This window comes from Diospyros lotus, chromosome 15 (assembly GCF_014633365.1).
Source record: "Diospyros lotus cultivar Yz01 chromosome 15, ASM1463336v1, whole genome shotgun sequence".
Lineage (NCBI taxonomy): Eukaryota > Viridiplantae > Streptophyta > Magnoliopsida > Ericales > Ebenaceae > Diospyros > Diospyros lotus.
In genome coordinates, this window is record NC_068352.1 from 4,199,818 (window position 1) to 4,225,680 (window position 25,863).

Below are 25,863 nucleotides of genomic sequence, written 5' to 3' on the forward strand. Positions count from 1 at the left end.
CAGCCATCTCTGTTTCTTTTTTTCTTTTCTTTTTTTTAATTTCAAAGTTTTTTATTCTTTAGTTTTAATTTAATTTACTTAAAATTTAAGTAACAACCCTTAAAAGGAGTGTATTTGTTGAGAAATTAAACCACAAGAAATACTAAAAGCATTTTCAAATCGTATAGAATATCTCCTCTACTGACCCAAACAAAATGGAGTTTGGGTGAATTTTACCTTTAGTCTTTTATTTTATTATAACAAAGAATTTTATAGATGACAAATTACTATCAGATTGTGACACTATGTAACATGGTATCATTAAATGTTTTCTCGTTTGTACCAAAATAAAAAAAAAATTAAATGAATAAAATAACTACTCCAACTTTTGAAACGAATAATTAAAATATTCAAAGAAAAAATAAAGGCAAAAATTGGTGAAGTGGAGCATTTTAAGGGGGTCCCACACTGCCTTAGAATTGGTTGGGTGGGAATGGGATAAGCTTCTACTGGAAGCCAACCACCGCAATAATAATAAAGTGATTAGACGGCGAGAAGTTTGAATGTTCTCCAACAAAAGAAAGGAAGATGATGCAAATTACAGCCTGCCAGGCAAAACCCAACATCAGAATAAGAAAATGCAAATGACAACAACAACACGCTTTTCTGCCGCCTCAAGAGTCGTCCGTCGGGTCAAAGTCTCCATCCTACGCTTTCATGGGATGGTGAGATGAACGTGAAACCCCAATTAAGCTTATGGGGAACGGCTCTGGGTTGTTAAGTCATATTAAATATTTATTGTGTTTTGATGTCAAACAAACAACCAAACTCAAAAGGACATCACAATCTAAAACAAGTGTTCACTTTATTTATTTACACAATCAACCCTTTTTCACGCTACACAGTTTCTTTTCTTTTTTTTTTTTTTTTTTCCCCGGAAATCAATCAGTGCTATCAACAACATGCTTATGAGAAAAAGCAAAAATAAAAAATGAAAGAGAAGAGAAAACACCATCATCAACACGCCACAAACCCATTAACACCCCCACCTCCACGGTTCCACCCCTCGAGAACCAGCAAAGCAATAATAATAAATCACAAAAAAGCAAGCAAAGTATTTTGAGCATGTCCCAAAAGTCAATTATCTGTTACAACGTGTGTGGTAACGGATATTGATTTGCCGACATGTTTCAAAGGCATGAAATAGTTTCTCCCAAAGACGGAGTTAACAGTCGTCATCATCATGGATCCCATTGAAGAATGGGTCTCTGAGGAGGTTGGCCGCCGAAGGCCTGGCTCTGGGCTGAGCAAGGCACCTCTCAATGAACGCCTTCACCTCAGGGTCCTTAACCTTCCCCATTGCGCGCGGCCTCACCCCAGATGTTACCTTCTTGTAGATCTGAGCGACGCTCTCGCACTCGCTGTAAGGCAATTCGAGAGTCACCATCTCCAGCACGCACATTCCGAACGAGTATATATCGATCAACTCGTTGTAATCCTCCTCGTACAGCTCCGGCGCCATGAATTCCGGCGTCCCGAGGACCGAATGGGCGGAGTGGTTCTTGCCAACTATTGCTGCCAGACCAAGATCACCAATTTTCACCTGTTTTGGAAATGTTAAAGATTAGACTAAAGATCAAATTTGTATAAATTAAGCTTATCTTTATATGTTCTATGTATCGACCACAGAAAATCATTCAAAACGGCGTGCATATTATTGCTTTTTAGTTCTGTGTTTCTTCAATCAAGAAGGATAGCACTTACGGGGCGGGCCAATTCAAAGATTAAATACGAGTTTTAACTGATAAACCAAATTAATATGAAAATTTGAAGGCGATTATAATGGACATTTTCTTCTCTCTATTTTTTCTCAGAAATCAAACACGATTAGCCGTTGAAAAAAAAAAAAAAAGGCAGCACAGACAGGGGAAACAGCGTTACCTGACCAACGTTGCCATTGATGAAGATGTTGCTGCAGTTGAGATCTCTGTGAATGACACACGGCTCATGAGTATGCAAATAGTTTAAACCCTTGAGAATCTGCTTGGACCACTTTTTCAAAGCCTTCATCGAGACATGTTTGTGTTTCTTCCTGTACTGCCTCAGATTACCGGAGGTACACACTTCTGTGATGAAGTTGAGCGTGTTTCGCCCTTCGTCTCTCCACACGCTGTACAGAGCAATGATGTTCTTGTTCTTCAGAGTCCGCAACAACCGAACTTCAGAATACAGACGATCGATCATTGCTTGATCTTCACAGAAGGAACGCAGTTTGACCTGGTTCCACGCCACCTCTATACCTTCCTCCTGGTCAAACGCTCTGTAGACTTTCTTCACGGCGCCGGAGCCGAGTAGCTCGTTGTACCGGCCGTATCGGCCCGTCGGATCAATCTCCACAAACGGCTCGGCGTCGCCATCAGCCGGATCGGAATTCATGCTCGGCATCTGCAAGCAGAAAATGCAAAAAATTATTCACAGAACCGACCAAATCGATACAAATTCGAAAAAGTTTGCACAACGATTAAAATATTTTACTCCTGAAATCAAAAGAATAGCAGAATTTTTTTTTCTCTTTTTTCCTGTCGTTCATATATCAATTTTGTATGAGAAAGGTACGAGACATTCGTTAACAGGACAGATTCATATCACAGCGCCAAAGTTGAAATCAAATCGGAGACCGTTTCCAAGTCCATGAAATAAAAGCTTCAAGAAGCTAAAAACTTGCAGTAAAAATAAAAACAAATTTCAGTCTAACACTGCTAAAACTAGGATCGAACACAAAATCTCTCTCTCTCTCTCTCTCTCTCTCTCTCTCTATATATATATATATTCTCTCTCTCTCTCTATATATACATGGCGTTTTCATGAAAAAGTTGAAGAACAACGAACAGAACCGTTTCCAGAGCAGGAATGAAGCTCCATTCACGAGCAACTTGATAGATCGATCGATTCGTACGAAGAGAAAAAACTAACCGGAAACAGAGATTGAAACTTACCACGAAATCCGAAGGCCTGAAGCGACGCGCTCTAAATTGTCAGCCGAGACTTTCAAACTCAGCCGTAAAAGCAAAGGCACAAAACACGAGAAAAGGAAAAGGGTGATTCCAGGCGGAGGCCGGGTTTATATAGGGGATTAAGGAGCTAGGGCTCTTAACTCGTGGTTAGTTATGTGTGACTGTGGTTTGATGTCGGGTTAAGGGCCGTTTCAGTTGATTAAGTAAATAATCTCCTCACTATTAAAAATGACGTCATATATCGATTAAAGGTGGTTTAGATGTTAATTAACATCTCATGTTTATAAGAGATTGTCCATTTAAGATCTTTTTATGTTGGACTGGCCTTCCCTCTTGGTTTAGTTTTTGGATAAATTAGATACGGTTACAAGCTTATACACTTTTAAGCTGACACGCGATCAATCCCATTAAATGAGGCATTTTTGTTTCCATCAAAAGTTAATTTTACGTCACTCTCAAGAAAACTTGAGAGACTTATCACCAAGCTCGGATTTATAGTCAATTTCAAGAGCCCATTGTCTCAGGGTCCATGATTTTGCCATATTTAGGGGGTCCATAAATTTGAAATAAAATTACTATTTTGCCCCTTTATCAAAATAACAATTTTGCCCTCATAAATCTCTCCTCAATTCTCCCCCCAAAAAAATCTGTTGAACGCAGATACGAAAATCTTTGGCGAACAACTTGATTATGTAAATTTGATTAATATTTTTGCTTCCAAAATTACAAGGAGAATAATTTTTAATTGACCAGTTATAAAATTTTTAATTTTATTCTCATATGGTATGAATATTTTTTTATATTTTATTATGAAAAATAAAATTTGAATGTACATTATGATTTGGGGGCCCATTTTTTATATTTCGATTCAGAGCCCCGAAATTTCAGGTGCGGCATTGCTTATCACTTGCACCATACTCTGTGGGCAAGAGCTAGACTATTGTTGCTTCTACGAGACCAAGAGAGAGAAAGAAATGTAAGAGAGAGAAAAAAATATATAAATATAAGATAATTTTAGTCATTTTAAGATATATAACTGAGGTTACTTAATAATAAGAGAAAATTATTATCGACGGCAAAATTTGGTCGACCATGATTCGTCTTGCTCGCACTGAGAAAATAAATATGAATGAGAGGAAGAAAAAGCACACAAAATGATTTTTACGTGGTTCAATCAGAACGATGCTTATTACATGACTGTTATTTGGTTATTGCCGCAGAGTCATAGTATATTATTACTTGCCCTTTATACAATGACTCTTAACCCCCCATTTATAGAGTAGGGTGTTTATAATTTGAATGACTCCTAAATATAGAAGAATAATATTACAAAAATAATATGTCATTATTAGCTCCACACAATTAGGAATAAATCCCATGTTTTCAAGGATTTTGTTTGTTTTTGATAAGGTAGGTGAATATCGTCTCCGATTATTTTGCGGTCGCGAGCTGAAAATGTTGGTCAGCGAGCTATAAGTCTCGTTGGAAGCTCGATCTGCGGTCTATCTTGGGCCCACTGGGCTTTGGGAGTTTGGTTCGGCCTTCTGGTTCGAGCTGAGCCCATTTAACTTTATCTGAAAAACGCTCATAACAATTATAATATAATATTAAATCTCAATAGTATTTCTTGTATTTTTTCAAATGTCAATAAGAATTTTTATAATTATTCTAAATCTCAAAGATATCTTGTGTAATTTATATAATAATAATAATAATAATAAAATGATAGAAATTCCTCTAGAGAATTTCGTCGCCACCACCTTATATGTATCCAACTAGTATTTTAAATGTGTTACTCTCCCCACAGGTATATTTTAATACCCAAATCTTAATCTTTCTCCTTAAGGTAGAGTTTTGAGGGGTACCACAAAGAAAGATAACAATTGCCATCCTTATTTGAACTTGAGAGAGTGATGGACAAAAAGTCTAAACATGCTAAGACAAAACAAAAAATAAAATGATATTATATTCATGATTTTATTTAAAATAGGTAAATTTTTTCTGGAATTTGAAGCAAAAAAATGTAATTAAATATCTTATATTATCTTATTATTATAATAATCATGTCCAAATGTCATTAAATGTGGAATTAAATGCATGAATACTAGAGGAATGTTGTCAGATTGGATACCAAACAGTAAGATTTTTCTCTTTTGAGAGGATAATGTTTTACTTTTACCCTTGTTGCTTCTACATATATATATATATATATACAAGGTATATTAAATGAGATTGTGTTACTGTTTATAGCATTTAAATTAATTTAAATGGATATGTAAGCTTTATAAATATAAATAAATATATTCAACTAATTAAAATAAAAGTTTAATTACCAAAAAGACCCCTATCATTTAATCTATTTTTAATTATGTACCAAACTTTTTGATTAACGCACCGTCACAAGCGCTTCGCTGTTCGGCTCCACAATTTTATCAGGAGAGGTAAATTAGAGAATTCAGCAGGTAGATTTCGATCCCTACCACAACCGCAAACGTGAGGGCGACAAATATTTTTCATTTTTCAAGATTACTCATTATCTGCTGAATTATCTCCTGACAAACAGTCGAACACGGAACCTGGAGGCTCAAAGAGCAACACCCCAGCATATTCTCCCTTTGCCAATTGATCTACGTCCTGGGGCCCAAACTTTTAAGCTATGCTTGGTTAGGAAAAATAGAGAACAAGGGAATGGAATTCTTGCAAAAGTTTGTATCGTTGGCACAAATTTCTCAAAATGATAGAATTTTTTTTTTATTTACACATCATTACGAGCGTCCTCCGTTATTTGGCCCTACAATATTAACATAAGAGATAAATCAAGAACCCAATAACCAAATTTCGATCCCAAATACACCTACAAACGTAAGGGTGAAATACCCATCTCTAAATCGATATTTGACCATGGGGCTTTGCCCATGGTCAAAGCCCCATGGTCCTTATTTATTTAGGGGGCATTTCTTAAAATGAGTAAGATAAGAGACATTAAGATAAAGTTGAAATACTTTTCGGATCAAGATGTGGAATGATCAAGATAAGACTAGGAAGCATTCCAACATTTCTATCAGAGTGTTTGTTAAATTTTTTAGAATGTACTAATAATTGTATTTTTTTTTTTATGTATTTGTTAATGCATATGATAACACTAAAATAAAAGTATTTTTTACAAAAGTATCCTTATTACCAAATTCATTCAAAATTGTTTGTTAACATTAACAACAAATTTATTATTAAAATAGTATTTTATGATTAATATGACTTGTCAAAAAATAAAAATAATATTTTATTTTGTAAATCCATGTTCAAAAATATATTTAAAAAGAGTTGAAAAGTAAAAATAATTATTGTTGAAATTACAATAATTCCATCTAGATAATTAAAAATGGTCAAAATATATATTTTCATAATAGTTAATAAAATATAAAATTAAATAAAATAATTTTAAAATTGGTGAAAGGAATTATATTAGTTAATAAAATATATATATAGAAAGAGAGAGAAATTTAAATTTTAAAAATTAATAAAAAGAATAATGTGATTTAAATTTTAAAAATTGTCAAAATATATAACAATTTAAAAATATATTAAATAATATTAATTATTAAACTTAAATAAATAAGTTTTTTAATAAATTTAAATCTTTAAAATGTATTAAATGGCATTAACTATCTTACCAGGGGTATATAGGTAATTGAGGCTTATCTTAAAAGAGTCAGATAAGGTCAAATAAATTTATCTTGAAAATGAGAGATAACAGGAGAATTTTTTAAAAATAACCAAATAAACTTAATAAATATATTTAAAAAATTAAATATTCATAATATTTCTCATATTTAATATTTTTTCTCTCTTATATTAATTAACAAACTCCTCCTTAGTGATGATGCCAGCTACTATGATCGACTTTTTGTATTCATGGGGGTTGAGCTTGCCTGAATAGGAGAGAAAAGTTCTGTTGGAACATACTGTTCTCTTCTCAGCTATGCATGGGGCAGTTTATTATTCAATTGTCTTTAATTGTGCCTGCAGCCCTATGGCTGGGTGTGCGTGGACAATTGGTATAACACATGGGAGCAATTTTATGTTTACTGAATATGTAATTTTAAATTATTATGTTATTCACCTTAGAATGTTTATATGATGTAAATAAAATGGAAGAAAAGTGACCCTATGCCTTGCGCAAAGAACAAATCCCGTAACAATAGTAGTAAAGCAAACGATCGATTTTCACAGACGTAGCACAATTGATTCTCAGGTAATAAATTATACTAAAAAATGTAGATTCGAGTCATAGCAGTCGCAATATGAGAGTTTTACCTTTTTATAGGATGGTTTCTTATATGCAACATGTATTGTGTCTCCTACCTGATATGCTGTCGTATATCATGATTAACACCTCTTATGTGTAAAACAGTGTGTGAAGACTCTTAAGATGAGAGATTTCACTTTTTACACATAAAACAGAACAACGCGGAGAAGACAACAAAAATTAGCCTTAATGTTACTGTGTCATCTCATTTCTATCTCTATTATTTATGTTAATGGTATACGATTTACAAATAAAAAAATATTTAGAGGCATACATTTAATTGGAAATTAAATTCTTATTTAAAAAAGTACAGTTCATTACTGATTACATTTTAATTATCTCCATGGCGCGCATAGGGGCCTGCCATGGCATTAAATAAATATATAAATCTTACTAATTTATAATATTTCTTATAAAAGCCATAAATTACTTAAAATATCCCTACAACACTGACAAATCCATTTAAAATATACGAATATATATATATATATAATCAGAAACGTGAAAGCCACAGCTGATGATGCAGATTTGCAGAAATAAATATAATACACATCACATCAGAATAACAGCTGCCATTCCAGCTGTAATCTCTTGTGGTCCTTGAATATTTATTTTTTTATTTTTTTTATTACGTCGTCACATTACTGACATTCTCAATCACTCCGTTTCTAAAAATACTCCGCTCTTAAAATTACACTAAAGAGGTAAATTAAATTCTTATTTAAAAAAACATAATCTTTTTAGTCTATGGAACGGGTGGTATAATAAACCTATAAAATACACTTGTTTCTATTCTGATATTGCACTAAGAGAGGAATCAGCAGCAGCGACCGGTCCTCCCAATCATAAGTTCCATCATTTTATCACCTAAATTATTAGTCTATTTCATGTTGAACGGATGTTTGTTAATATAAATAAGACAAAGAAAATGTCAGTAGAAAACATTTTAGATGTTTGACTTTTTTAATATATTTATTAAATTTATTTAATTATTTTTAAAAAAAACTTCACATGCTCCTTTATCTTTTTCTTTTAAAATAAATTTATCTGATCTCTATTTTTAAATAAATTTATTTGATTCTTTTAAGATAAGTCTCAATTATCTATATACCCTTTATAGGATAGTTAATGCCATTTAATGTATTTTAAAAATTTAAATTTATTTAAAAAACTTATTTATTTAAATTTTATAATTAATATTATTTAATATATTTTTAAATTGTTATATGTTTTGACAATTTTTAAAATTTAAATAACATTATTCCTTTCATTGATTCTTAAAATTTAAAATTCTCTCTCTCTCTATATATATATATATTTTATTAACTAATACAATTCATTTCACTAATTTTTAAATTATTTTATTTAATTTTATATTTTATTATCTATTATGAAAATATGTTTTGTTCATTTCTAATTTTCTAGGTGGAATTATTGTAATTCTAACAATAATTATTTCTACATTTCAACTCTTTTAAATAAAATAAAATATTATTTTTGAATATAGATTTAGAAAATAAAATATTATTTTTATTTTTATTTTTTTGACAATCATATTAATTATAAAATACTATTTTAATCATAAATTTGTTATTGATGTTAACAAACAATTTTGAATGAATTTGGTAATAGGGATATTTTGGTAAAAAAACTCTTATCTTAATTCTTATTATATGTATTAACAAACACATAAAAAAATATAATTATTAATAGATTTAAAAAAATTTAACAAACACTTTAATAGAAATATTGGTGTAATATCCCAGAAATTAAGAAATAAATAATGATTATTAATTTGGTATTTGAAGTGTAAGCACCCCCGCCCGGATATCCCCCGCCGCCAGGACTACCCGAACGGGAGCGCCTACGGAAGGAGAAAAATAATGATACACGAGACAAAGACCACCCCGGCATGCACACGCGAAAATAAGAACAGCGGAAGCAAAGCTCAAGACATGCATGCACTATGGGTACCCCGCTAACACAGCGGTCACAAGATAAATAAATAAACTCGAACTCCTGTGCCGGCATACACAAGACTCGAGAAAACACTTGGCACAGTACGAAATAATAGAGTAAATTCTACTTAGACATCAGAGTGGATAGGGATTGACGAGACTGCCTGTACACCACACCGACTCTGACTCTGCCGTTAAAGCTGACTCCCTTGCTATGGCCCACGCCGCCACTACCTGGAATGATGGAAAGCAAGGTGAGTCGAGAGACTCAGCAAGTATAAGGAAGAAAAGGCTGAAGGCTACACAAAATCAGAAATCTCACCCCAGAATAAACCCCCAGGTACACACAAGCCATGAGACGCTACAACACAACAGCTCAATAGTATAATAAAATAAAAGCACATACCGGTCCTTGGGGCCCATATAAGACACTTGGCACCCAAGTCCCATACCAACCTGCCGCTGCCCTGAAAGGCAATAAATATCTGCAACAAACCTGCGCGCGCTGTCCCAGGCCGGTACTCCCGTCACCTGTATCCGTCGGTACTCCCGACAACCAAGCCATAGCCTCCCTCGGAACGGTACTCCCGTCCGAGAACTAAATACTACTAGTATCCATGCAATGCACATAGAAATGCAATGGCGTAGTGAGCATCAACGTGATACAAGGCGCCCATACATCCAGGCATCAGGCCATGCTCCGCCCACATAGTAAACCACACGCCATGCATATGCTCGTGGTGGATGCAACCTAACCAAGCTAGAATGTCCGTGTCCAAGCATACTCAATAAATGAATATCCCAACATGCATCCCGTACCCATGTGCATATCAAATCATGAACAGTAATACAATGTAACTAATCATGCAGTAAATCACATACCGGCAGAGCTAGTCAGCAGTACCCGGCACCGGTCAACGGTTAGTGACTAGGAGTGTCCACCCGACGATCCACATCAAGGCCGTACAATAGTCTACCCCAATGTCACCAACAACCGACCCCTGCCCTACTGCTCGATAGCTCTAACCGAACCATAAATAAATCCGAGAAAAACTGTAAATAAACGCGATAAAATCATAAATAAATTCGCCCGTCTAGGAACCTAATTCCCAGGCTGGTTCGGCATCATTCCCAAAGGGAGTGGGAGTGGTACAAACCCCCATAAGCTCACAATAAATAAAACTCTAGAAGTCTCGGATTTAATTTAAATTAAAACAAATGAATAAGAATAACAAATAAGGTTAAGAGCCGAATTAGAGTAAGGGAGAGAATAAAGTACAGGAAATCACGGGGTGATTCACGGGAATTAAAGATCAAGAAGAGAGGGTTAAGAGCTTGCCTTTACATGGCCGTTCCTTGCTTTTCTTGCGCACCCGTTACAAAGTAAAACGTTCGCTGGCAATAAATAAAATCGCGACTTTAATTAAATAAATCTACCGTGTAATATAATTAATTTAACCGTCTAAAATCCTACGTAAGCGTACCACAATTAAAATCTCAACGAGTCTTATATTTATTTTAAATTAAATGACGCTAATAAAATCCTCAAAGCCAGCTTAATAAATTAAATTTAAATCAGACGACTCAAATTTCCATAATTAATAAACGAATCGAAACAGACGAATGGAGGGTATAAAATATGAGAAATCACAGGGTTTCTCACGGGAATTAAAGAATACGAGGAAAGGATTAGGATCTTGCCTGAAATCGGCTGATTCCGACCACACTCGAGCTCCCGATGCAAATTAAATCATTTCCTAGCAAATAACACAACCGGGACCCAAATTAATTAATTTTAATCGCGTAAAATTTATAATTTAAACATATAATGCTTCTACAAATTTTTACCCACGTACCTGATCACTTCCCATGCCGACAAATCCCAAAATTCATTTATTTTTTCCTTATTTATTTTTCTTTCCTTTCTTTTCTTCTCTTTTCTTTCTTTCTTCTTCTTCTCTTCTTCTTCCTTTCTTCTCCCACGCTCACGCTCACTGCTCCAGCGCCATTTTTCTTCTTCTTCTCTTCTTCTTTCCTTCTCCTTCTTCCTTTCTTCTTTCTTTTCTTCTTCTTCTTCTTCTTATTCTTCCGCATCTTCCTCCATGCGCACAGCCGCTACCAGCCACCGCCTCGGCCAGCTTCCATGGCTGCAACAGCTGCGGCCGTGCCACCGCCGTAGCTCTTGGCTGCTACTTCGCGCCACCACGAACCAGCGCTCCACGTCGCTGCAAGGCCACCATCGATGGCTGCCTCCCCTCGCGAGCTGCTGCCCTGCCTCACTCAGCGGCCATGGCCGAGCTGACTCGGAGCTTCCATGGCTGTCACCTCCCTCTTTCTCCCTCGTTCGATCTCTCTTTCTCACTCTCTCGGTCTCGATCTCTCTCTCTCGCATGAGCTCTCGGCCTTAAACTCTCTCCCGAGCTCTCCCTCTCCAACTCTCACCCTCTGCTCCTCTGTTTTCTTCTTCACTCGGCCAGAAGCTTCAAGAAGCTTCAATTTGTTTTGATGCACAGCACACTAACACACGCGCACCGCCTCAAATTTAAAACATTAATTTAATTAGTTTAATTTATTAGTTTATTATTATTTTAGTTATATAATTATCCCTATTATTTTTGGGATATTACATGAAGTCATTACAAAATATTTTTCAGGGAATTAAGGGTAGCTAATTAAATTATTTGGTAGTGATTATTTTATCGCATTTGTGGTGATTATTAAATATTTGTGGGTTAAAAAGAAATATTAATTTATTTGGATATTTGAAGATTTAAGAAAAATACTTATTTATGTAATTTTGAAAAAATAAGAAATTTAGGTATTTAATTAAATTAATTGAGAGTATTTATAAAAATGGTAAATAAATTAAGTTGATGGAATTTATGAAAATCTCAGGGTGGAAGTGAAATGAATGGAAATCAGAATTAGGCGTGTGTGTCTATGGGATTAGATGGCTATTTAATGCTTCAATTGAAACTTAATTTAGAGAAAAACAGTGAGCGAGCACGGAGCTTTCGGAAGAAGAAAATGACGCGTGGAAATGGTGAGGAAATTGGGAGAAATTGAGCATTAAATCAAGTTTTAATTGTAGTTTAATTAGTCGAGTAAGTAAAGAATTATATATTAATAATTTTGTACGATTAGAATTTAATTATGAGTTTGATTTTATTAATTTTGTATGATGATGCTATGTTACGTATATTAATTTGATGTTCAAGTAGATGTGTTCACTAGTGCGTTGTGTCCAAGGAGTGGGTTCACTGTATGCATGAGGGTGTATATTATTTTGACTGTGAGAGTTTGTATTGCTGTGAGTGTGCCAAGTTATATATATATATATAAACACAGTGTATGGGCGTGAGAATCACTGTGTGTGAGTGCAAGGGAATTAAAATAAAAGAAAAAGAGAAGAAATGGCCCTAGCCGTGTATGCATATTAGTGGAGGTGTGTATATGTTATTAATAAAAGATATATATATTTCCCTATGTGCATAATCTAAACAGGAAGTGATGTTTGCATATTGGCGAGCATTAAGTTGTTATTATTATATATTAATTATATGAATTGAGATATCATTGGTATGATTTAATTTAAAATAAATAGAAGACTCATTGGGATTTTATTTCGGTGTGTCTACATGGGTAAAAAGTATTAGAAGCGACATATGTTTAAGAATTTTATATGGTTAGACTATTTATTTTACACGATAGATTTATTTAATTAAATTTATGATTTCAATAATTATCAAAAAACGCTTTATTTCACAGCGGGAGTACTCGAAAGGAAAGGAACGGTCGCGTAAAGGCAAGCTCCTAACCCTCTCTTCCTGGTTTCTCGTATTTTATCCTCTCCCTTACTCTAATTCGGCGCCTAGCATTGTTTATTGAGTATTTATTCATTTGTTTTAAATTAAATTTGAGACTTTTTGAACTTTATTTGTTGTGAGCCTACGAGGGTTTGTACCGCCTCATTCCTTTTGAGAATAATGCTGAACTAGTTTGGGGGACTAGGTTCCTAGACATACGGGTTTATTTACGATTTTCTCAGATTTATTTATGGTTCGGTCGAGCTATCGAGCAGTGGGACAGGGGTTCGCTATTTGGTGACGTTGGGGTAGACTATTGTACGGTCCTACAATGGATCGTTGGGTGGACACTCCTAGTCACTGGCTGTTGACCGGTGCTGAGCACTGCTGACTATCTCTACCAGTTTGTAATTTACTGCACGTTTAGATTCATTATATTACTGTTCATGATTTGATATGCACATGGGTACGGGTTACATGTTGAGATATTCATTTATTGAGTATGCTTGAACACGGACATTCTAACTTGGTCAGGTTGCATCCAGCATGGGCCATGGCAAGGGGGTCAGCTTCTAACGGCAACGTTGGTATGGTGTACAGGCAATCCCGTCAATCCTTGTCAACTCTGATGGTTGAGTAGGATTTACTCTATTATTTTTACTGTGCCAGATCATCCCTCAAGTCTCGTATATGTTGGCACATGAGTTTGTTTTCATTTATTGATCTTGTGACCGCTATGCTAGCGGTGTTCCTGTAGTGCATGCATGCATGCATTTAGCTTTACTTCTGCTGTTCTTATTTTTGAGTATGCATGCCAATGTGGTTTTGACTCATGTTTCATTCTTTCTCCTTTTGTAAGCGTTTTCGTTTGAGTAGTCCGGGTGGTTGGGATATCCAAGTAAGGGTGCTTACAATTGGAATGTTTTTCAGCTTTATCTTGATCATTTCATACCTTAATCTGAAAAGTATTCAAATCTTATCTTGATACCTTTTATCTTACTCATTTTAACAAACGCCCCCTTAAATATGGTACTACCTAGAACTCATGCAACCATTCTTACATAATTGGATAAAATCTTGATATGTTGTGGTGGTCCCTATTTATTTAGGGAGCTTTTGTTAAAATAAGTAAGATAAGAGGCATCAAGATAAAGTTGGAATGCTTTCCGAATTAAGATATGGAATAGTCAAGATAAGACTGAGAAACATTCTAAAATTTTTATCAGAGTGTTTGTTAAATTTTTTGGAATACATTAATAATTGTATTTTTTCTTTTTATATGTTTGTTAATGCATATGATAAATACTAAAATAAGAGTTTTTTTTACCAAAATATCCTTATTACCAAATTCATTTAAAATTATTTGTTAACATTAACAACAAATTTATGATTAATATGAATTGTCAAAAAATAAAAATAAAAATAAAAAATATTTTATTTTCTAAATTTATGTTAAAAAATATATTTAAAAAGTAGAAATAATTATTGTTGAAATTACAATAATTCCACCTAGATAATTAAAAACGGTCAAAACATATTTTCATAATAATTAATAAAATATGAAATTAAATAAAATAATTTAAAAATTAGTTAATAAAATATATATAAAGAGAGAAAATTTTAAATTTTAAAAATCAATGAAAAGAATAATGTCATTTAAATTTTAAAAATTTTCAAAATATATAATAATTTAAAAATATATTAAATAATATAAATTATAAAACTTAAATAAATAAATTCTTTTAATAAATTTAAAATTTTAAAATACATTAAATCTCATTAACTATCTTATAAGGGATATATAAGTAATTGAAATTTATCTTTTAATAAATTTATTTGAGAGGGAAGATTAAATAAATTTATCTTAAAAGGAAAAAAAGATGATATGAATTTTTTTTTTCAAAATATTCAAATAAACTTAATAAATATATTAAAAAAACTAAATATCCATATTGCTTTTCATATTTCACAATTTTTTCTCTCTTAATTAACAATCATCCCCTCCCTATATGCCAGCTACTATGACAGTTGACAAGACTTTTTGTATTCATGGGGGTTGAGCTTGGCTGAATAGGAGAGAAAAGTTCTGTTGGAACATACGGTTCTCTTCTCGGCTATGTGTGGGGCAGTCTATTATTCAATTAGATTCAGTATTACCTGTCTGTCTTTAATTGTGCCTGCAGGCCCATGGCTGGGCGTACGTGGACAATTGGTATAACACATGCGAGCAATTTTATGTTGACTGAATATGTAATTTTAAATTATTATTTTATTCACATTAAATAAGATAATATTTATCTAATGTAAATAAAATGAAAAAAAAGTGGCCTTATGCCTTGCGCGAAGAAAAATCCCCGTAACAATAGTAGTAAAGCAGAAGAATGGACTTAACGGACGTAATACGATGGTTCTCAGATAATAGATTATATCCAATAATATAGATTTGAATTATGATAGTCGTAGTATGAGAATTTCATCCTCATGTGGAGATGATTTTTTGTAAGTATCATATACTGTATTTTTTATCTAGTGCGTTGTCGTGTATCGTGATTAACCTCTTTCACATGCGTAAAGTAAAAAAAAAAAAACACAGAGAAAACAACAAAAATAAGCCTTATTATTACTGTGTCATCTCATTTCATCTCTATTATTTATGTTAATGGTATAGGATTTACAAATAAAAAAAAATTTAGAGGCATACATTTAATTGGAAATTAAATTCTTATTTAAAAAGGTGCAGTTCATTACTGATCACATTTTAATTATCTCCATGGCGCGCGCATAGGGGCCTGACATGGCATTAAATAAATATATAAATCTTACTAATTTATAATATTTCTTATAAAAGCCATAAATTACTTAAAATATCCCTACCACACTGACAAATCCATTTAAAATATACGAATATATATATATATATATATAATCAGAAACGTGAAAGCCACAGCTGATGATGCAGATTTGCAGAAATAAATATAATACACATCACATCAGAATAACAGCTGCCATTCCAGCTGTAATCTCTTGTGGTCCTTGAATTTTCATTTTTTTTTTCTGAATTATGTCTCTGTCGTGCTCAATCACCTTATCCCTAAAACTATATTAATGAGGTAAATCAAGAAATATGTCTAAATAATCAAGATGATAAGTCTAAAGCACCACTAATATCACTCCTAAAACCCTTCTTCAGAAAGAAATATTTTACTTTTCCCAAGAATCGAACCCACACTAGGAACTTTTAGACAAGCTTTTCAGCCTACTCCTTTATCACTTGGTTATGCCCGGGGCAAAGAATTTGAATTTTCATTTCTTTTTATCGTTTATGACAGTGCCAAGGAGGTGAATGCATGGTTCCACCATATATGCTTGCTTGTGTTGTGTATCAGAGACGAGATTCAAAGGAAAGTGGTATTGTCCAACGAGCCTTCATCAGACAACTTCCACTATGAAGACTTGACAGTTGAGACTCTCTGTTGTTTCATTTGCTTGCGCTTGTTTAATTACTCAAATATATCAGAATCTATATATATAGGAACAATAAGTGTATTTTATTTTATAGGATTATTATTTGCTGATTGGCCAAGGAGTTTGAGTTGTTGATATACATACAGAGATGATGTCAAGAAGAAGCAACTGGGGGGGTGGCGCTGGCATTTCCTTTCAGTTTCACCTCAGTTCACTGTTCGCCATCTCTCTCTCTCTCTCTCTCTCTCTCTCTCGATGTGAAATGGGCTGGCTAATTCACAATTCGGCTCCTATCTGTTACCAATAACATATAGATGGTGGTGTTAACTAAATTTTAATTCTTTGACTAAGTCACGTCATGTGCTGCAATAGGCAGACCAATAAAAAAGGAAAAAAATAATTAAAAAAATTGTCACTCTTCTTCTGCCCTATTGGCAGCAGCCGGGGCTACTTCCGTTCTTATATATATATATTAGGCACAGATCAGAACACAGCTGATGAGAGATTAGCTTACTTACACTGGTACTGCATTTACATATATATGGCGGAAGAGGAAGCAATTTGCAGCTCCGCTGCCGTCCCCCAGCCCCAGGCGTTGCCACTCCAAGACCGAGTGGCGATCGTCACCGGCGGATCTCGCGGGATCGGCCGAGACATCTGTCTCCACCTCGCCTCCCTCGGCGCCAAGCTCGTCATCAACTACCACTCCAACTCCTCTCAAGCCTGTCTCCTCGCAGACCAGATCAACGGCCGGGCCGGCGAGGCTTCTTCCCTAAAGCCGCAGGCCATCACCGTGCAAGCGGACGTTTCCGACGCCGCCCAGGTGAAGTCCCTCTTTGACGCGGCGGAGTCAGCCTTCAACGCCCAGCCCCACATCCTGGTCACCTCCGCAGGCATCACCCAGCTCACCCGCTCCGCCCTCTTCGACACCAGCGTGGAGGAGTTCGACAGGGTGTTCGGAGTCAATGCCAGGGGCAGCTTCCTCTGCCTGAAGGAGGGTGCCAGCCGGCTGAAGCGCGGCGGCGGGGGCCGGATCATATGCGTGACGACGTCGCTGGTGGCTTCATTGAAGCCCGGTTTGGGGACGTACACGGCGTCAAAGGCGGCGGTGGAGGCGATGGTGAAGATACTGGCGAAGGAGCTGAAGGGGACGCGGATCACGGCCAACTGCGTGGCGCCGGGGCCGATCGCGACGGATATGTTGATGGAGGTGATGAGTAGTGAAGCAGCGATCCGGAAGCTGGTGGAAGAGTGCCCGCACGGCCGGGTCGGGCAGCCGGAGGACGTGGCTCCGATGGTGGGGTTCTTGGCAACGGATGGTGCAGAGTGGGTTAATGGTCAGGTCATTCGCGTCAACGGCGGCTACGTCTAATTAGTAGGTATATATATAGAAGGATGATTCCTTCCTTCATTTATATGGCATGGATAATTGATGCAGGTGTTGTACGCTACGCGATTGAACTCTCTCTCTCTCTCTTTGGATGGATGGATGGATTGTGTGTTTTTCTTGATTTGCTAGCCAGGCAAGGACCCTTCATCGATCGATGAGTAACCGTTAACTAATTATTTTCCACGAAAAGTGATGAGCATGTGGGTCGGCCTTGGGACCTGGTGCTGCCTTTCATGTTCATATACAAAATCCAAGGGTGAATAGAATGGAGAATCCACTGAATGAATCTCTCTATCTGTGCCTCCACCAATTCAATTTCATTGGATGTGGGAATTGGAATAACAATAAACAATCTCATTAAATTAAAAGGAGGAAGACACGTACGTACACGATTCCTCCCAAGTAGACAGAACACAGAAGATAAGCAAATACTGTACTGATTACTGAGGACCAGAGCGAGACAATTAATTGCCTTTTTTGTTTTGATTGGGAAGAAATCGAAATCAAAGAGAGGATGGGCGTGAGTGATGATTAAGGCTGCCATCGGGGATGCTGTGGTTACATTCTTGCACCTCCATCACAGCATCTGCCCTGCGATTCGGAGATGGGGCGCCAACGCTAGCTCAATATCGCGGTCATCACCCTAGCTCCTTTTCTTCATTCTCCTGTTCATTTTTGGATTCATCGCCGATGCTCTCGGCGGCGCCAGCTTCAACCCAACTGTTGATGCCGCCTTTTATGTTGCCGGCGTTGGGTATGACTCTCTCTTCTCCATGGATGTCGGTTTCCTTGCTCAGGTCTTTTTAGGGTTTTCCTATGCTGTTATGCTGCTCGACAACGGTGACTCACTTTCACTAATTCGTCTTGTCTAGACGGTTGTCTGCTCTTGTCCACTTTTTTTTTTTTCCTTATTGATGATAAATGGGCAGTAACTACCTTTTGGGTAAAGGGTAAAGTCACTGTAAAAATGTTAAGCTTACTATAAAAATTTAATATTTAATATTTTATAATTTAATAATAAATATTATAATATTATATTTTAATAATATTTAAATATTATACACAAATCAATAATTAAATACACAAGTACACAATATCAATCATCAAATATGAGTAGTGATATTTGAATTATAATGATTGGAAAATTTCAGTAGCTTTGAAATTGTATATATAATTTTACAGTCCCACGAAATATAAAATTTTACAATTTCGGTGCTTAATTAATCATTAATGAAAATCACTGTGATTCAAAATACGAGTTGGGCTTTTTGCTTGAAAATTTAATTACCTCAACACAATTGCACCAAGTAAGTTAATAATACGAGTTATTAGTTGGGGTTGAAGAAGAAAACCAACTGATTGGAAATTTCAAAGCCTTCTTCCTTCCTTTTATAATAATGATCATCACATTAATTCATTCTGGTAGATAAATAAATGCAAACATGTATGTTGGAAGATTAATTAATTTGTTCCTTAACGTACGTGATGCCATTCCTATCCCATGGGATCCCACAGTTGGTGAATCAATGGTGGCCATAAATTATCTATTATATATATTCATCGGAGACATATATACTAAGAGACGTTTGTTAATTAAGATTTGAAGTGAAAAAGTTAAGATATAGGATGCATTTTGAACTTTTATCCTTTTCATCATATTTGTTACAATTCTTAGGAAAATTATCTTGTGACCTCTTATCTTGATTTTTCAAGATATGCATATTTTTCTTTTTCTCAAGATATGTATTGTCGATGTTCGGAATTGGTCGATGGTGATTCGTTGGCCTGCATTGGTTTGGTAGATCCGAGAGGGAGATAATGAGGTGTCTGATCTGATTTACTGAGCTGCTGGCCTGTCCTTGCAAGATACTCCGAAACTCAAGTCAGTGAGCTAGTAAGCAAGTGTATCAAGTGTTCGTAAGTTGGTAGAAAAGAATACATATCCTGACCCTAAAAAGTGCTGGTCGATATATACATGAGAATAAGCCCTCCTGCATGCGCTGTACGTATGCAGGTGATGGGATAGAATAGCCGGCGGGGACATCCCTGCAGTAGCAAGGTGTCGATGAGACCTTCATTAATGTGGATGAGATTCGTCATTAATAAGGATGTGATTCTTCATTAATGAGGATGGGATCTGAGGTGAATGTCCGAAAACCTAGGTACGGCTGTAATGATGTTGTTGTGAAAGGGCCAGGATGGAACTGGCATGGGCCGAGAAAGTGGGCCTGAATAGTCCAACTGGGCGGCCTCTGGCCTAATGATATACTGTGGCTTACGCCCTTTCTGTTACGCGAGCTGATCGGCTGAGCCAACAGACCACAAGGATCGCTGGGAGCTAACTCGAAACGCAGTTGGGAGCTCGCTCGAATACGTTGACAAGTTAGAGGCATTACTAGAAGCTCGCTTGGTCTTACTGTATAACTCTGGGCTCCAGCAACGCGTGAGCTCGCTTTGATGGGCTTAGCTCAAGGTTTCCTGGATCTCAAGTGGTTGAGCCAACTCACCGAATTAAGTCCAGTCTACATAGAGTAGAGTGGGAAATATTCGTAACATGTATATCTTGGTCCCTACATGTAAGAAAAAAATGATGCTTGTATCCTCTAATCCATTTCAAAGAATTTAACAAACAGCTTGATAAAAATCTTAGAATATTTCTCAATTTTATTTTGATCATTCTATATCTTGATCTAAAAATCATTTCAGATTTATTTTGATACTCTTTTATCTTGTTTATTTTAATAAATGCTAGTAAGTGTTTGTTTGAATGCCGGAATGAATTTAAATTTTGAGGGCTTAATTTGTGGAAGAGGTGACTGCTTAATATTGGTGCGCCATGGATTGATTAAAATAGACATCGATGGTGTATGTATTATGCTCAATTCCACAAGAAATTAAATTATTTATCCAAACTCTCTCAATTCCACAAGAAATCAATTATTTATCCAAACTCACACTTCCAATTGACTTGACTAGTAGTTAATTACACGAACCTAATTAATCCCCACCAATCTTTCTCCAAACTGGCTCAATTATTTCACAAGAAATCAATTATTTGTCCAAACTCGCTCCATTCCACAAGAAATTAAATTCTTTCTATATGTATTGTGATAATATTTTTGGCACCACAACTTTTTTTCTTCTTTTCACATACATAGCTGAGGGGACAGAGTCAGACAGACAAACGCAGAGAGTGAGAGAGAGAGAGTGAGTGAGAGAGATGAGTTCAAGGGTAGTTTCTGATAAGCCTCATGCAGTCTGTATACCATTCCCGCACCAAAGTCACATGAAAGCATCCCTGAAACTAGCAAAGCTGCTTCACCACAAGGGCTTCCACATAACATTTGTTAACACAGAGTTCAACCACAAACAGTTTCTCAAATCAAGAGGACCTGATTTTTTAGATGGCTTGCCCGACTTCCAATTCCAAACCATCCCAGATGGCCTCCCACCATCAGATTCCGATGTCAGTCACTGTCAAGACGGCGTTTCTCTTTGTCAGTCCCTTAGATCGGGCAATTTCTTGGTTCCCTTTCGGAGCCTCCTCGCCAAACTCAATGACTCTGCATCTTCAAACATCCCTCCAGTGACTTGCGTTGTTTCAGATGGTTTCTTCAGTACATTCACCATCACCGCTGCTGAAGATCTTGGAATCCCTGTCATACTATTCTGGACGGTCTCTGCTTGTGGTTTCATGGGCTTTTATCACTACCGCGCTCTCCTGGAGAAAGGTCTTGCACCGCTCAAAGGTATATATATTTATGTTAGTTTTGCTATAGAAGATTATAAAACATATCTTCAGATTGTGATGGGAAAATTAATGCGCATGTTTTATATAATAAGCTATATATTTTTGATATTATTGCAGACGAAAGCGATCTAACGAATGGGTACTTGGACACCTCTATAGATTGGATTCAGGGGATGAAATATATTCGTCTGAAGGATCTCCCGACCCTTTGCCGAATTACAGATGCAAATGATCCAGCGTTTAACTTAGCCATGGAAGCAGCAGAGGGATCTTCTAAAGCTTTAGCTAATGTTATTCATACTTTTGATGCGTTAGAGCAAGATGTTTTGGATGCACTCTCATCTATGTTTCCCCATGTTTACACTATTGGGCCCCTTCAGTTACTTCTGAATAATAGTATATCAGAAGAAAGTCAGTTGAAATCTATCGGATACAGTTTATGGAAAGAAGAACCCGAGTGTCTTCAATGGCTCGACTCCAAGGAACCCGAATCCGTGATTTATGTGAACTTTGGAAGCATAGTGGTCATGACACCTCGACAATTGGTAGAGTTTAGCTGGGGACTCGCTAATAGTAGACATAGCTTCCTATGGATAATAAGGCCTGATCTGGTTGCCGGCGATAATGCATTAATTCTGCCGCCTGAATTTGTGGCAGAAACTAAAGAAAGAGGTCTACTAGCAAGCTGGTGTCCACAAGAGCAAGTACTCAACCACCCCTCAGTTGGAGGGTTTTTAACACACAGTGGGTGGAATTCGATTCTCGAGAGTTTGTCAGCTGGAGTGCCAATGATTTGTTGGCCGGTTTTGGCAGATCAGCAGACAAATTGTAGATACGCTAACAAACACTGGGGGATTGGCATGGAGATTGATAATGATGTTAAGAGAGATGAAGTGGAGAGATTGATAAGAGAGATAATGGGTGGAGAACAGGGTATGAAAATGAAGATGAAAGCTAGGGAGTGGAAGAAAATGGCAGAAGAGGCCACCGGTCCAGATGGGTCATCCTCCATGAACTTGGACAAATTGGTGAAGCAACTATCCGTATCAAAAGTCTAGAATTTTCAGTCCAATTTTATTTGGGGTGTGGGTAGATTTGGGAATCTGATTCAAGAATATTGGCTATTGACCCTTTATGTTAAGCTAGTATTATTATTTTTATTACAAATCAATTTTACTTCTAGTGTCTAATTCAAAAAACGGGGCTTTACATTCCCATTGCACTGTAAAGAAAATTCCTTGTAAAATTCACAAACCACGTATATTAGATTAGAAGAGAAATACAAAAAACAATAAGTTAAAAAACCAAATGAGAGATTGAAAGAACAAAAGCAAAAGAATTCCTTGTTGTCGCTGGCGATGGAAGGGTTGAAGGTGGGCTTCAAGGCTCAGATTGATCGGTCCAAGACCCACTAAGGTAAAGCTAAGAATCGGTCCTAAGAAAAATCCAAAACCAGCCCTCAGATCGAACCTAATTCTGCCCAAATCGAAAAAAAATACCCCAACCTAAGAATTAACACCAGCAGTCACTCGATTTTCTTCCCTTCGACCATCTATCTTTCTTTTTTCTCTCGTCCGTTTTTTTAAAAAACCACCTCCATAAACATAATATATGTAGATAACCATCGAGGCATATCAATGATGAGGATAAGTTCCCTAGGCATCTGGAAAGGATGAGATGAGGGTGAGGAAAAAAGGTAAAAAACAAATCTAGTTTGAATAGCAACAACCAAGTCTCCAACAACTTCAAAAATGGGCTTACAAAGATGAGTGATGGGCTAATAGGCTAGACATATGTAAAGAGAATAATGGGCTTTCTAATGGGCTTCAGATAGGGCAGCTAGCAAAATAGGTTGTGCTTGGTTTTTGTTTTGAGTAACTAGGCCAAGCCCGCTTCCCTTAAAAAATAAAATAAACTTACTTAAGCCATCTTCTTATCGGGCTTCCTATAAATAGGTTTGGAAATTTAAATCTATCAATCCTGAACCGAACCCTATGATAATTTTATACTTATCAGATCTTACCATTATCGCTTTGGACTTATTAGGTATCACATCCCAACAAATCTCCACCATAATACGTAACAAGGCTTGCACACAAGCAAACAATACATTAGTTGATAAAAGTATCAAACAAATTGAAATGTTCACTTACATTTACTAATATTTAGAAGTGTAAGACACTTTTTAAACTTGGCTAATGTGAGAACCTTAGTTCCCATATCTGAAGGGTTACACTTAGATAATATCTTCTCAAGCCTAATAATACCTCACTACAAAAATAAGGGTCCTTTAGTGTGAACCTAATTTGAATCCGTTAAGCTCTATACCTAACAAATGGATCACGTATAAACGCGCTAAGAACTCAATTCTTTTAAAACATTAATTACATTATACATTAATACCCCCCATTAAGTAGCTCTTTAACTGTACGTAGATTTTTTAAGATCAAATGGTCAGCCTATTGTCATATAATTAAGAGGTCGTTTGGGTAAACATTGCGGTAGCCACCCATATAATATACCCACTTCCTCAATCAAAGCGATGCGAATAAAATTGTTTGGTTGGGATAAATAGTGTATGTAGAGCAAATCAGCAACGCGCGAAAGAGTTTAGAAGCTCGTTAGTGGACGCTGCTGCTAAGAACAGCCTTCTTCTCCTATCGTCGTATATATGCTTTTAAAAGACTAAGAGGTTGTTTGGCTTATCGTTTTTTAGTAGAGTTTTTAAGTGGGGTAGTTGTTAGTATAAAAGTTGTATAATATTTAAATTGATAATGTATTTAAAAAAATATGCTTTTAAGCTGTTAGTTAATAGTTATGTGTTTGGTTTGTAAAAGCTGATAAGTTGTTAAAATTTGACGAAAAGATTAAAATAGACATGATATTAAATAATATAAATAAAATTTATAAAAAAATATTTTTTTATAAAAAATATAAATTAATTTCTAACTGTTAGATAAATTATACATATATATAATATATATACACTCACCAGTTACAGTATATATGTATATATAGTATATAAATTTTCCTGTATTTCTAAATTAATTTCTAATTATTAGATAAATTATTCATATAAATTTATGAATATATATTATACAATATATATGTATATATAATATATATACACTCACCAGTTGTAGTCGATTGGGGAGGAGGAGGCGGCAGCGATGGAGGGTCGATGGCGCTAGGCGACTGCGAGCAACAGATCAACGAGGCGACAACGGGCGACGGATCTAAGTAGAAGAGAGGGAACTTGAAGAAGATGATGGGAGAAGAGAGTTTCTGAGGGTAGAATGGTAATTTTTTCGCTCAACTTGACAGCTTTTTTTGCCAAAGCTGGGGGTACCAACTTCTCCAAAACGCTGTTATAACAGCGTTTCAGTCATATAGCGTTTAAGCAATTATTCAAGTCAAATGTTTAACTGTCAAAAGTTACATAACTTATACACTGCTTATATAGCTTATAAGCGCTCAAATCGCTCAGCCAAACGGCCTCTAAACCGGACCAAGCTCTCATTTTAGTTAATTACAAAAAAAAAACCCTCTCTTTTCTCTTTTCTCTTTTCTCTTTTCTCTTTTGCTATATAGAATGGCTAGCAGCCCTTGCCAGCTCTTTCGCGCGTGGTCTCCCTTAATTAGTCTCTCAAGGCTGAGAGGCTTAATTTCCTCTCATATATACTCTTCCATTCCATGGCTGAAGGAAGGTCTCAAGGCTCACACAATGGAAGGTTTCTCTCTATCTTTTAGTCTCACCATCTCTCCTCCAGTATCTCAGTTAATGGTGAGTTTCCATCACCGGAGGTCTCTTTGTGTCTCTCTTATTGGTTCTGGTTATTAATTCAAAAAGCCACCGTCATTTGCTTTCTTAGGTAAGCTTCAATCACACACACACACACACACACACATATATATACACACATATATTATTCTCTCCCCCTCTCTTAACTCATTGCTTGCTATGTCTCTCTCTGTCAGACCTATTTCTCTTTTAGTTTCTTAAAATTTTTGAAATTTTCACGTTATAGTGTTGATTTCTAAGTTTTTTTTTTTTTTTTTTTAATTTCTATGCTTATTTGAGTTTCTGCAAAAAAAAGTATCATCACGTCTTAAGCTTAAGCTTTTACTGTAAGCAATATTGGGAGAATACACACATGCAATATTAATAAGCGGAAGTAATCAGAGTACAGACAC

The 25,863-nt window shown here is 35.8% G+C and overlaps 3 protein-coding genes across 4 annotated transcripts; 2 read left to right on the forward strand and 1 right to left on the reverse strand.

The window, feature by feature from the left end:
- Positions 1 to 827: 827 nt before the first annotated feature.
- Positions 828 to 3,139, reverse strand: LOC127791327 (probable serine/threonine-protein kinase WNK11). Its single transcript, XM_052321124.1, has 3 exons — positions 2,976 to 3,139; positions 1,921 to 2,424; positions 828 to 1,582 (listed from the first exon to the last, which is right to left on the reverse strand). Exons 2-3 carry the CDS (start codon positions 2,422 to 2,424, stop codon positions 1,205 to 1,207), a joined length of 882 nt encoding a protein of 293 aa, XP_052177084.1. The 5' UTR covers positions 2,976 to 3,139; the 3' UTR covers positions 828 to 1,204.
- A 13,829-nt stretch (positions 3,140 to 16,968) lies between these two features.
- LOC127792520 (NADPH-dependent aldehyde reductase-like protein, chloroplastic) lies at positions 16,969 to 18,039 on the forward strand. Its single transcript, XM_052323040.1, has one exon. It carries the CDS (start codon positions 17,070 to 17,072, stop codon positions 17,898 to 17,900), a length of 831 nt encoding a protein of 276 aa, XP_052179000.1. The 5' UTR covers positions 16,969 to 17,069; the 3' UTR covers positions 17,901 to 18,039.
- A 3,025-nt stretch (positions 18,040 to 21,064) lies between these two features.
- LOC127792521 (7-deoxyloganetin glucosyltransferase-like) lies at positions 21,065 to 22,927 on the forward strand. Of its 2 annotated transcripts, none has more exons than XM_052323042.1 (2): positions 21,065 to 21,667; positions 21,829 to 22,927. In XM_052323042.1, the coding sequence occupies exons 1-2, from the start codon at positions 21,139 to 21,141 to the stop codon at positions 22,725 to 22,727; spliced, it is 1,428 nt and encodes a 475-aa protein (XP_052179002.1). In that variant the 5' UTR covers positions 21,065 to 21,138; the 3' UTR covers positions 22,728 to 22,927. The 2 variants fall into 2 exon arrangements, with proteins under 2 accessions (XP_052179002.1, XP_052179001.1); XM_052323041.1 differs by having other exon boundaries at positions 21,067 to 21,667; positions 21,787 to 22,925.
- The last annotated feature ends 2,936 nt before the right edge of the window (positions 22,928 to 25,863 follow it).

Bases quoted from the DNA above. Each gene is read 5' to 3' on its own strand.
- LOC127791327 (XM_052321124.1), bottom strand. From the start codon at position 2,424: ATGCCGAGCATGAATTCCGATCCGGCTGATGGCGACGCCGAGCCGTTT. The intron at 1,583-1,920 runs GTAACGCTGTTT...TTTCCAAAACAG, and splicing joins TCAATGGCAACGTTGGTCAG to GTGAAAATTGGTGATCTTGG.
- LOC127792520 (XM_052323040.1), top strand. From the start codon at position 17,070: ATGGCGGAAGAGGAAGCAATTTGCAGCTCCGCTGCCGTCCCCCAGCCC.
- LOC127792521 (XM_052323041.1), top strand. From the start codon at position 21,139: ATGAGTTCAAGGGTAGTTTCTGATAAGCCTCATGCAGTCTGTATACCA. The intron at 21,668-21,786 runs GTATATATATTT...ATATTATTGCAG, and splicing joins AGGTCTTGCACCGCTCAAAG to ACGAAAGCGATCTAACGAAT.